Here is a 13,231-nt window from a genome sequence, read left to right on the forward strand (position 1 = left end):
GTTCTGTCTCCTCAACACGACAACCCAAATACTTAAAGACAGTTATCGTGTCTCTCCTGCCCTGCCTTCCCTTCCTCCCAGAGACTTCATTTTCCTCAGTTAAAAAAGCTCAGTTCCTTTAACTGATGCTCATGTCATGCACTCAGAATCCTTTCTAGGGAGGCGCTGAAGCCGGCTCATACGGGCTTGTGGGAGCTAACTGTTCAGTTTTCAGTGTGAGCATCTGCACCCCAGAAGTCAGCAAACATCAGGGATTGAGTCATTATTTTGTTGGTTGTCTAGATGGAGACAATGTTAATGCAGATTAAAAAGTATGTCTTACATATATGATATGTGTATATACACACACACACACATATATATTTACACATACACACATATATTTTCTGGGAGGGAGGGGAGAGCTACTTGTTAAACATTTACCAGCATACCAGGGCTTGCTGGTTGCCCTCCTGGACCCTCTGAAGCTTATCAATATTCTACTTAACCTGTGGTTCCCAGAATTGAAGACAACACTCCAGATGAGGCCTGACAAAGGCAGAGGACTGTGGGATTACTACTTCCCTATTCCTGGAAGCTATAAGCTTCCTAATGCAACCCAAGACTAGAGTAGCTTTTGGTCTGCCATATCAAACTAATGACTCCTATTGATCTCACACTCTACTAAACCCTCTGGATCCCTTCCAGAACAACTGCTGTCTAGCCACATCTCCCTCATCTTCAGATTAGTGGTTGATTTTTTGAACCCAAGTACATTTATCCCTACTGAGTCTCATCTTATGAGAATCAGCATAATATTTACTCTGTCAAGATCATTTTGAATGCTGCCTGTCCTCCAGTGTGTTAGCTATTTATTCCTTCCTTCTTTGTGTAATCTGAAAAACTGATGAACATACCATCTACACCTTTATCCAAGTCACTGATAAAAATGTCAAACAGCTAAGGGCCAAGTACAGATCCCTAACACATTCCTCTGGAGACCTCCTGCTACTCTGATACTGAAACATTAACATCTATTATTTGAGTCCAGCCATTCAACCAGCTCCGAATTGACCTAATTGTATTATTGTCTAATCCATCTCTTTCCATCTTCTCCAAATGAATAGTAGAAAATTCTTTATCAGAAACTCTGCTAAAATCTAAGTGAAATATATCCATATCATTCTATTATCTAATAATACATATTATCTATTATGTATATTTCATCTGTTATAGTCTATATATTATCTATCAAAAAAAGAAATCAGGTTAAGTTGGGAATGATGTTTGATGAAGCCATGCTGTCTCTTTGTAATCCCTGTAATCACCATCCATCTCTTTAATGATCTTTCCAAAAACTGTCCCAGGAATCGAAGTCAAGCTCACTGACTTCAAGTTTTCTGCTGTTTTTGAAAATTTGGCCAACATTTACTGTTTTCTAATTTTGTGACCCCTGTACCACAAAATTTTCCTTGATCTTTGAAATACCATTGGTGGTGGTTCTGCAATCACATCTGCTAGAATATTATTCATTTGGGCCAAATGCCTTTAATTCATCAAAGGCAGCTAATTGCCCTTTTATTATATCTTGAACTTATCTTGGGTATCAATTCCTTGTTGGTATTTTTGTTCTGTCTAGAAGTCATTCTCCTTTGCAGAGAAAATAGAAATAAAATAAGCAACTTCGTCTTGCTCCATTAACCTCAAGCAATGGTCCTATTCCTTCTTTGATCTTTTTTCCAATATAACCCAAAAATCCCGTTTTTGTTGCCTTTAGCTTCCTCAGCTTGTCCTGAGCTTTAGCATTCTTGACACTTAAAAATGTCATAGTCTCACCCTACAAGCTAGCCACAAGAAGACACCCAACTATCAGGCTATTATAATGGTCTGAACAAAGTGGTGATAAGGTCCTGAACTAGAGTTGGGGGGACACAAACAAACTAGTGATTAATAATTTTCTGAAAAAACAAAAACGAAAACCTAGCCATTGTCTTCTTTGTCCTGCTTTATCGCTGCAGCTCCTATTTCCAGTGAACTGTAAAACCTCATATCTGGTCTAGGAAAAGGTTTTGGAAGATATCCCACTCACTAGAGAGGTTGGGTGCTCATCTCAGCCTAATGAAATAAGACCCAAAGTCATGGATAGCAGGGCCAGCCTGAGGCAAAAGGGCAAAGTCAGTGACCTCTGGCTTCCTTCTACCTATATTTCCCCTCAGTGTGCTGTTCACAAGTGTGACAGGGTCATATTTACAATTTTATAGTGGAAGTTTTCTTAGTTCATTTTGGTCCAATTTGGCAGAGTTTAAACATTAAATGTGAGTCATCGTTACTATTATTGTTGTTATTATTTCAGTAAGTAGTAAGAGGCAGCAGAGGTGTGGTAAATTCAACACTGGTCTTGGAATCGGTAAGATCTAGGTTCATCCTGCCCTAGACACTAACTAGCAGAATGACCCTAGGCATGAAGCTTCTCCTCTGAGTCTCAGTTTTGTCCTGTGTACTTGGGGGGAGATGATAACAGCACCTATTTCATTGGCTGGTTGTAAGGATCAAATGAGGTAATGTAGGAAAAGCACTTTGCAAAGCTTACAATGCTATATAAAAAAGTCTTCAGTACTTCAAGGATCTATAACTTCATTGGGGTGGGTACTCCCACTACTAATGCAGACAGAGGCCCCTCTATGACTCTGCTTTTTCAGTTGTCTTGGCCAAAAAATTCTGTTGCCACATGGCTAACTCCAAACTTAGCTTGGCTCCTCCTCTGACAATTCCATCACCAGAAGCCTTGCAGAACAGACCCTGTCCTGTCAGCTCTGTGCTTTTCTAGTTCAGCCTTTGAGAAGTCAGGGTATTTGCAAGATGAGGCATCCAACAGGACTCCAGGTGGGGAATCATCACCATCATCATCATTTCAGCAATGACTTATTTACCTGAGTTTCAGAAGCATATTGCCCATTCGTATGGGGTCTATTTATCTAAGAATGACTAGACAGCACAAGAGAGGTCTCACTTAAGAAAGTTATCCATTACCGTAGAACCATCAACAGGCCCCTGATAAATGAATGTACTAATAGCAGTTGCTCCTTGGCAGACCTTAGCCCAATTCCTTAGTTAGTTCTGACTCGAACCCTGCGGCTTACCCTGAATCATAATAATGGCTAACGTTTGTATGGTGCCTACTGTGTGCCAGTCACCGTGCTAAGCGCTTTACAAACACTACCTTGTTTGTAAATAACACAGCGTGCTATTATTATCCCCATTTTACACATGAAGAAACTGAGGCAAGCAGATGCTAAGTGACTTGCCCAGGGTCACACCGCTAATGTGTCTGTGGCCAGATTCAAGGTCTTCCTTGCTCCAGGCTTGACACTCTATCCACTGTGCTACCTAAAGAGTTTCCAAACTTACCCACCTTTTTTCCCAGGCTCGAGGGTTTTCTCAGGTTTCTCTTGCTGGGAGATAGAGACCAATGGAGAGGGGGATTTTTTCTCTGCTGTTTCCTCCTCTTCCTTTCTCTTCTCAGTGAGGGGGACAGGTGGTAGCTGAAGATCACCGCTGTCCTTGCCCCCATGTAGCTTCTCGCTGGCATCCTGGTCTGGTTTCACTGTCCGCCTGGAGATTAGCTCGGCCAAGAATGGCCTTCCCATTTTGGAAAGGGGAGAGGATGGTGGGGTCTGACTGGTGGGTTTGGGGGCGAGGGCTGGCTTCTGCGGCAGTGGTGATTTAGCCCCTGGCTTGTCATGATCCAGAGGAGGAATGTGGCTGCTGGGGAGCTGGGGTGCTGGCTGGGCTGGGTGTCGCCCAAGGCTGTCTAGGGAGTCTTTCAAACGCAGGGGGTTGTTCTTTTTCTCCTGGGTAGGTGATGTGCTGCCTTTGACAATGATAATTTCTTTTTCCCCAGCGTTATCCTTCAGTACAGATGCTGCCCCCTCAGGATTGTCACCGGTACTATGCCTCTTTTTTTTCTTTGACTGTTCCACTTGCTGGTCATAGTGAAAACGCAAGGAATAATTGGTCCTTCTCAGCTTTATCCCAAAAGGCGATGTGCTCTCCTCCCCACGTGGCATGACATCCTCCGCTTTCCCCACACAGCTTGTCTCGCTTTCAGAGGAAGCTGCTGAGTCTGGCTGGACCAGGGCTTTCTGTAGAGCAAGAGGTGAACTTGGGACAAGGAAAGATGGAAGATCTTTGGCAAATTTACATCCCTCTGCAGTGTCAGTCGGCTCCTGCTGCATCCCGGTTCTCTCGGGAATTTTTTGGTGTCCACCAGCAGGAGGCTGGACCTCTACTCTTTCGCTGGGTCCCAGCCCAGGCTTATTCCTAAGGTTTTCAGCATTCTGCTTTTGGCCTTCAATGCCACCATCAGAGAATTTCTGCCAGGCAGGCATGATGGAGAATTTTGCATTTGCTGATAAGGTTTTCCTGAGGTTTCCCCGGGAATCAGACCTGCCTTTGGAAGCACTGTCCCCACTGTGCCTTAACAGGTCCCTCTCACCAACTTGGCCATTATCGGTATTCTTCAGGATTCTCGAACGAATAGATTCCCACTCAGCTAAGGCAGCCTTACTGCTTGGAGACTCCTGAGGAAACTTGGCCTTTCCACTGGCTGCCCATGCATCGTGAGTGCTTCGTGGCGTGTTTTCTAAAGCAGGAATATCCATGTGCTTTTTTTCTTCTGACAAGCCCAGTAAAGTCTTGCAAGCTGTGTCCTTGATCTGGTTTAGGTTGACGGCCGGGCCACACAACTGTGCTCCAGTAACCAGGATTGCCGTGTGTGGAATGCTTAGCGAAGAAGGGAGAGGGTGGGAGGCCTTACTGGACTTACTGGCCTTGGGCTCTTGTGAGATGGACGGAAGCCCTGACTCCTTCCCAAGCGTCACTGGACTCAGATTGACTTTGGGAAATAGGATTTGTTTTCCTCCTGATGACACTTGGAATGTATATGGTCTGGGCATGGATTGCCTTTCCTCAACCTCTTGCCATCTCAGCTCCTCCCCGATCTGATCCTTCTTCAGGGTAACAGTTTCTTTCTTCTCCCCCTGAGCTGGCTCATCTTCTGGCTGCCTCTTTTCTTTCTGGGGACGGCCCTGTTGAGTTCCTCCTCTTTCTTCCTGAAGCAGAGGAGCACCTCTGTGACCATCCTCCCCTGTTTCCTCTCCCTGGGGGCTCCGCTTCTCTCCAAACTGCAGTCCCCTTACGTTTCTTTCGTTTCTTTCGCGGCCTTCATGCTTGGGGCATTTTTGTTCCTCCAGGCTCTTTTTGGAGTGGCCCTGAGCTGGGCTCTCCAGGTGCCTTTCCTCTACTGACTCAGGCTGCCTCTGGGCCTCCTGGCTGCTCTGCTCCTGGACTGCCTCCTTCTCCCACTGCTGCCACTCGTCTTCCCTTTCTTCTGTCTGAAGCTGCTTTTCTACCTCTTGCTTGCTGTGTTCCGCTGTCCCCACGTCTTGTCCTTCGAGCTCTGCTAGTGACTTCAGTTCATCGTTCTGTCTTTGTTTTCCACCCTGCTCTTCGGTCTCCTCCAGGACCTTCCCTTCCTCTGCCTGCCTTTGCCTTTCTGTCTCTTGCTTCCTCCACTCTTCTGTCTCCTCTCGACTCCGGAGCTCCTGCAGTGCCGTGGCTTCTTCCTCTTCCTGAAGCTGCTTTTCCGCCTCTCGCCTTTTCTGCTCTTCTGTCTCCTCTCGTCTCTGGCGCTCCTGCAGGAGCTTGGCTTCTTCCTCCAGATGCTGTTTCTCGATCTCTTGCTTCCTCCGCTCTTGTAGTCCCTCCTGTCTCTCGAGCTCCTCCAGAGGCTTCTCTGCCTCCAGCTGCCAACACGGCTGTTCCTCTGCTTCCAGGCTTTTTTTCTCCTCTAGCTCCTGTTTTGCTTCTTTTAGTCTGTTTTCCTGCAGCTGTTGCCAATTCTGTTCTTCCGACCTTTGCCCTTCCTCTCCCTGGGGACTCTGACCTTCTGGATGTTTTTCCTCTTCTTCCTCCTCCAGAAGAGGTTTTGCATTCTCTTCCCAAAGCCTCCTCTCTACTTCCTGAAGCCTTTGCTCTTCTAGTCGCTTCTTTTCTGCCTTTTGTCTTCTATATTCAGCCTCAAGGTGTCTCCAGTATTCCTCTTGCTGTCTTTTCTCTTCTTCTGAATCAAGGGGTTTGAGTTCTTCTTCATGCCAAGTTCGTTTTTCTTCTCCAGAGTGTCCATTCTGATCTAGGGACAGCTGACTCTCAAAGCTTTCTTGATCATTTTGCCGGCCCTAACATTGAAGAGGAAAACAGAATTTGTTCTTTTAAAACGATTTTTTTGATTTTTTAAAATAGGTAATAAGTATTTATAATGTATGTTTTAACTCAAAATAAGGGACAAGGGTCGATTAGTAGACAGTTGGATAAATGAGTCATGAGAGGCAGCATGGTGTAGTTGTAGAGGGCAGGCTTTCGTGTTAGGACAACAAGTCTTGCCTCAGACACAGATTAGCTGGATGACCAAGGCTACATTGATTAAGCTCCAAACTCCAAGAAACTCCCTAGGATAAGTTGTGGTTGAAGTCTAGAAAAACCTATGGTGTCTCCAGGAAAACCCGGTGGTCTTTCCTTAAACACACCAGATAAATAGGTCGATTGCTTTCACCGTGGACTGGTCATCTGATTTTTTTTTTTTGCAAGACCCTTTTGGTGCTGGCAACACACGTAGACTGTTGCCAATCAGCATCACTAGAGGGAGTTTCCATAATAGAAGAGGAAATCACAGACACAGATCAAAACCAACCAAACGAATCCTTTTGCCTCCTTCCAAGGAAAGTTCAGCGTTTAAACGCAGGCCATAGGAAAGGAAGTGGTAAGAGAGCAAAATCCTTTACTACACGTATATCTCACCCCACTCCCCCCCAAATTACTTTTTCTTATCACTGGAATACAGTAGCAGCAAATCAGGCCTTTATGGAGGAAAGATCTGGAAGAAGATAACAGATCTGTACTTAATGAAATTATTTAAAATGGTTGGCTTGGAAGCAGGGGTGTACTGAGGCCAGCTCAGACAGGTTCTGCAAGCAAACTATTTAATTTTCACTGTGAGCATTTACTCCTGGAAGACAAATTTTTCACTTTAGCCATAAACCAGGGCTTCATATATTGTCTATTTTTTTTACCTTTTATTTTTTTTTAGGCAATTGGGGTTAAGTGACTTGCCCAGGGTCACACAGCTAGGAAGTGTCAAGTGTTTGGTCTGAGGCCAGCTTTGAACTCAGGTCCTCCTGACTTCAGGGCCGGTGCTCTATCCACTGCACCACCTAGCTGCCCCTCATATATTGTCTTAATTGTCTAGAGCAGGGGTGGGGAACCTTCAGCCTCAAGGCTACATGTGACCTTCTAGGTCCTCACGTGCAGCCCTTTGACTTAATCCAAACTTCACAGAACAAATCCCCCAAGGACCCAGAGGGTCATATGTGACCTCAAGGCCACAGGTTCCCCACTCCTAGACTAGAGCCTAGACCAGGAGTCTACGTCTCCTCCTAAGAATGGTTTTTATTTGATGGTTTTATTTTTAATGGTATTTTGTTTATTTAAAACTTTATTTAAAAATGTAAAATTCCTTTTTAAGCCAAGGACCATAGGAAAATGGGTAGATTTGGCCCATTCCCTTGGTTTGCCAGCCCTTGTCAGGATTTAAGAAAGTGACAGAGAAAATGTGAATGATGCAAATTAAACTAAAAGTGTGTCCTGTGCATATTTCTTTTTTTCTGGGGAGCTGGTTGTTAAACATTTACCAGAACACCCCTGCATAGAAGGCTTTAATAATACAACTGTGAAGCCTACGCAGCAGCAAGAAGAAATGAAACTTGGAGCTAGGCTGAAGATAATTTATAGGTAAATTATAGGTAATGGTGATGGCACTGTCAATTCTGGGTCAACTCAACTTAAAAGAGGGCCCCCTTATACTAGGACAACTCCTCTTGTCCTCCTACCCTACAGCCTACCACCTCCCTACCCTACGGGAACTTGAAAATATACGGCCTTATGGTATGGAATTTGTGCCCAGGATGAAAGTACATCTGTGAGTCAGCAAGAATGGCCCCCTACTTTGGACAATCTCCTGTGATTCCTGGACACCCTCTGGTTCTTTGGCTTCACAGCTAGCTTGTGCTTGGCTGCGCTGTTGTCCAGGCGAGCAATGGCCCGAGGAATGGCATCGAGGTTCACGCTTTCGATGGTGCCAGCAGAGGAGAAATGTCGCTTTGGCCGAGATGATTTAACTGGAGCAACCTGTGTTGTGATTTAAAAACAACAGTTGGGATTAGCAAACAATTCTGAGATTTCCAGGGTGCCAACTACTTCATAAGGTATTGAGTGGGGGATGAATATGTGATAGAAAAAAGTTATCAAAAAAAGATTTATTTTTAAAAAGTATCCAAAATCAATGTCTTTGTCAGGGTAGCAGAGGTGACCTTGGCTGGAGCCCCTGATAAATTAGCAAGATTCTCTGTTCTGGACAGAGGATAAAAAAATCTAAACATTGAGAGGGGAGGGGGAGGAAGAAAAGAAATCTTTATTTAGATATCATTTACGGGTACCTTCCAAAGAACATGTACACAATAAATTTAATGTCATGAAATAATTGTGTGATATGACTGACCATTTGAGAATTTTTAAGTTTAGAAATTTATTAATTTAAAAAAAAAATTTAGAGGATCCAGGACTCATATACAAAAATATTTGTTGTTTAGTTGTTTCAGTCATGTCTTTGTGACCCCATTTTGGGTTTTCTTGGCAAAGATACTTGAGTGGTTTGCTATTTTCTTCTCTACCTCATTTTACAGATGAAGAAACTGAGGCAAACATGGTTAAGTGACTTGCCCAGGGTCAATATGTGTCTCTGGCCAGATTTTAACTCAGGAAGATGAGTCTTCCTAGCTTCAGACTTGGCACTCTCTTCACTGTGCCATCTAGCTGCTCCCAGATAGTTACAGTTCCTCTTTCTGTAATGGCAAAGAATTGGAAACTCAGGAGCACCCATTAATTGGAGAATGGTTGAACAAATTATGGTGTATGGATGTTATGACATACTATTGCGCTGAGAAAAATGAAGGGGAAGATTTCTGAGAAACTTGGGAAGACCTATATGGACTGATCCATAGTGCAGTGGGCTGAATGAGGACAAGTTCTACGATCACAACTACAATCAATGTCAATAAAGATAATTTTTGAAAGACTTAAGAACTCTAATCAACTCTAATGACCAGCCATGATTCCAGGGAACTGATAGTAAAGCATACTATTTACCTCTTCACAGAAGTGATAGACTTGGGGTTCAGAACAAGCCGTATTTTTTGAACGTGGCCAATGTGGAAATTTGTTTTGCCTGACTATGCCTTAATTGTTGTTTCCTTTTCTTTTCCTCTGTTTTGCTGCTTTATTTGGCCTCATGGCTCAGGTGAGAGCAAAGACTCGGGTTTCAGAATTTATAGGAAATTGGCACTCAGGAACTTAGCACAAGCAAGAGCGTTATTACTGTGTGACATAGCAAGCAGGCAAAAAAGTGTGCGCTTACATGAACGCACAACCAGAGTCATGGGAGATATGGTGGCAATGATCTTGGTGGGTATGCACAATCAGAGTGAGGTCTGAGCAGGGAAGTCTTCAGCCTTCAAGATGGAGCTTGGTTGAGAACAGATAATCAATTCCTGATGAGGAAGGGAGCATTCCTAATTAGACCCTGAGAGGCTTCCGGAGGAGGTGGAGTTTGAGCTTAGCCTTAAATGAATGAAGTCAGAAGTCAGGGATTCTAAGAGCTGGAGGTTAGGAGGTTAGTTAGGTTCCACGCATGGGGAACATTACCAGTGCAACGTCAAGGAGAGAAGAAATGAAGTGCTGTGTACTCGGAATAACAGGTGGGCCAGGGGTAGCTAGGTGGTGCCATAGTGTATAGAGTGCCAGGTCTGGAGTCAGGAAGACCTGAGTTCAAATTCAACTTCAGACACTTAGCTGTGTGACCCTGGGGCAAATCACTTAACCCAGTTTACCTCAGTTTCCTCATCTGTAAAACGAGCTGGGGAAGGAAATGGCAAACCCCTCCAGTATCTTTGCCAAGAAAGCCCAAATGGGGTCATGAAGAATTGGACATGATGGAACAGCTGGATCATGTAGTGCAAAATAGGAAGGTGAGAGAAGGTAAGGCTCTATCTGCTGAACATGACAAAGAGAGGCAGCTGCAGCCCATAAAGAGGGAAGGTTTCCACTCAAACAATGAGGACCAAAAAGTCCTGGTCACACAACGTCTCCCAGCTGCAGGATATGGGGCCTGTGACAAAACTGTCACTAGGTACAGAGAGCAACATAAGATTAAGGGAGGGGAACTTTATGTGGGTGCACTGGTGTGGCAGCTGTGCAATCAGCAGGGTTTTTGTGATAGTTCCTTATTTTCCAATGACTTTCCACATTTATGGGTGAAGGCAAGATTTAGACTTGTCCTAAGGGGTTTATCTGTTCCAGGTAAATTCAAAGTGCTTAAAGAAGCTGAAGTAGCACTGGACTAGGAAAACAATAAGATGTTAGCATTCAGTAAATATGGCCAATTAAAAAAAAAAACCAACCCAGACATAGTCTTTCATTTTCTAACTTTCCAAGTCTATGTGACTCTACTACATAGGAAAACGATTTCTTGATTCAATTTAAATGAAATAAATCCATCATTCCCATTCTTTCCCTAAGAGGTGGGTAAAAAAGGACGGACAAATCAGCTCTCAAAAAGTTCACTAAAAAACTGAACACACAGGCATGTACTTGTGAAACAGACAAAAATTAATGCTTGTATCTAAGCAAAAATGATTCAGGGGTGGGGAACCTACAGCTTCAAGGCCACCTATGGTCCTCTGGGTCCTCAAGTGTGGCCCTTTGACAGAATCCATTTATTCTGTGAAGTGCAGTCAAAGGATTGCACTTGAGGACCTAGAGGGCCACATGTGGGCTCAAGGAGGCAAGTTCCCTACCCCTGGAGTAGATCTTGAGATGAGTAACGTGACTGAGACTCTTGTCTTGCATTGGCCATTTTTTAAGTTATCTGAGCAGTACAAATCATTTTCAAAAAGAAACTTCCAAGGGCTCATTTGCAGAAGGGTCAGACAGTAACCACTGTGTACAATCTCTTAAGCCTAGAACCCTAGCCTGGAGCCCTGGGAAGATGAGAAGGGTCATCATAGCAGGCCAGACTCTAAAGAGAGCATAACCTACAGTTTCCTCACAGGCTTCATTTGACTCCTGCTGTGAAATTCACAGATGTGAAATGAAAGCTGAAAAACCAGAGGACACATGGGGGAAGGGAAAGGCCAAATATCTGGGTACTGAAGAAGAGAGACAGTTTTTTAGAGCTACAAGTACCTTCATGTCCCTTGCACAGCTGTGTCAAATGGCTTTTTATCTTAATGAAGCACGTGAACCTCTTTTGAAAATTATCTGTGTCTAAGCGTCCGAATTCAGGCATGCTGGGAGTCTCGGTTTTCCAGAGTAGGGTCCAGTTTCATCAGGCATTGTCATGGAAACAGATTTCCCCAATATCTGTTACTGCTGACTTATCAGTGCATTTTTAAGGGCCATGTGGCTGCACTTTGAAGGGACTTAAAGCCATAAGTGAATGTAAAATTTGCAAATAGAAAAGTGAGGAAAATAAATAGCAAATGATTACAGAGGAAAAAAAGCAGAGAAATTAAACGGACAGATGCATATCTTCTTACCTTCTCCTCCATTTCACTCCCTGTTCCAGGTAAATTCAAAGGGCTTAAGGAAGTTGGAGTATCACTGGACTAGGAAAACAATAAGATTACAGAAGTTAGATATTGGGACATAAAGATCTTGGCCAAAAATTAACAAAAGATGACATTTATTCTGTCTCTTGGTAGGCCCACATCTGGCTCTGTATTCTGTTATTGTTGGTTTTTTTTCCTATTTATTTTTCTATTTTTGTTCTCAATGTATCAGAGGAGCTCAGGAAGGGCTGCATATGAAAACAGAGGGTTAAAGTAGCCCAACCAAATCCGAGCAGGAAATTTCTAGACACAGTACAACAAATGTTAATATTAAGTGCCTACTGTATGTAAAGCACTGTCCTAGGCTCTCGGAAATACAAAGCCTATTTAAACAAAACAAAATTCTTGGCCTCCAGGAGCTTATAGTCTAGTAGGGGGTTCTAACATGTCTAACAAATCCAGTGCACAATAATGAGGAATTTGCTACTTTCTGAGGTGCTCCGACTCATTAACAACTCTAATTTTTGTGAAGTTTTAATTGAGTCAAAATCAGCTCCTTTTAACTATTTATAAGAACAGGCATTATTACCAAAGTATGTGGCTAAAGATTAAAGCCCTTCTTTTGTTTGAAAAAAAAAACACCTCTAGAAACAAAAATAACGTACTCAGTAGTAGAGCACGGAGGTGCAGCTGGCCTTTGAGCTGGCGTTAACACATTTCACATCATGGTGGTTTCCTATTTCAGTTCCTTGACTTAGTATACAGTCCACTCATGCCTGTGGCCTTTGACCCCAGTTCACCTACTGCGGGCTGATGATGTCAGGTAGTTAAATAAGCCCCCACCACCTCATTGCCTTTTTTTCCATCTCAGGCTCCCTTTCACCCTCTTTGCCCAGTTCTATCACTTTCAAACAATAAGCAAGAATAAAGTAAAAAAAGCTTAACTCTCTCTTTACCAAATGGAGGTGAAGAAAGTAGATGGGCATAGAAGGAACTGTAAATGCAAGGAGAAAGAGCCAGGGCTGTCTCTTGGTAAAACAGGTAAAATTGATTTTTGTCAAGTTTTCCCTTTCCTGTAGCTTTTCCTCCTCCGACTTCCCTTTTAAAATGCCCAGTGTCTTTTTTCCTTCAAAATCTGTTGTTAGAGAGTACTTGGTATCAGTTATTTACAATTTAGTTGAATTTAGTAATTTATTATCCAAGGGAATATTTCAATTTAGCCCTATTCTAATTGTAGAATGAATTGGCTTTTCCAATTGAGTGGATTTTAAGCATTTGGGAAGGAAATTTTTTTGGGTAGAGTTGGGGTTCCTTTGGGAAATCTAGCCCTTGTTAAATGATGTATTTTTTTTTTAGGCAATTGGGGTTAAGTGACTTGCCCAGGGTCACACAGCTAGTAAATGACAAGGGTTTGGTCTGAGGCCAGATTTGAACTCAGGTCCTCCTGACTTCAGGGCCGGTGCTCTATCCACCGCACCACCTTGCTGCCCCAAAGGATGTATTCTTAATTATCTTTAATTTCCTGCCATATAATC

General features: G+C 43.4%; 1 protein-coding gene across 2 annotated transcripts in view; it reads right to left on the reverse strand.

Moving 5' to 3' along the window:
• CRACD (capping protein inhibiting regulator of actin dynamics) overlaps positions 1–13,231 on the reverse strand; it is a 287,106-nt gene that overhangs the window by 15,215 nt on the left and 258,660 nt on the right. For both annotated transcript variants that reach the window (XM_078148212.1, XM_078148213.1), the window contains 3 exons: positions 11,685–11,753; positions 8,038–8,220; positions 3,392–6,215 (listed from right to left, as the gene is read on the reverse strand). In XM_078148212.1, coding sequence (XP_078004338.1) covers positions 3,392–6,215; positions 8,038–8,220; positions 11,685–11,753 — 3,076 coding nt within the window. The remainder of the gene's footprint in view (positions 1–3,391; positions 6,216–8,037; positions 8,221–11,684; positions 11,754–13,231) is intronic.

The sequence above is a fragment of the Phascolarctos cinereus genome, unplaced genomic scaffold (genome assembly GCF_003287225.1).
Source record: "Phascolarctos cinereus isolate Bilbo 61053 unplaced genomic scaffold, phaCin_HiC Scaffold_9;HRSCAF=440, whole genome shotgun sequence".
Taxonomy (NCBI): domain Eukaryota; kingdom Metazoa; phylum Chordata; class Mammalia; order Diprotodontia; family Phascolarctidae; genus Phascolarctos; species Phascolarctos cinereus.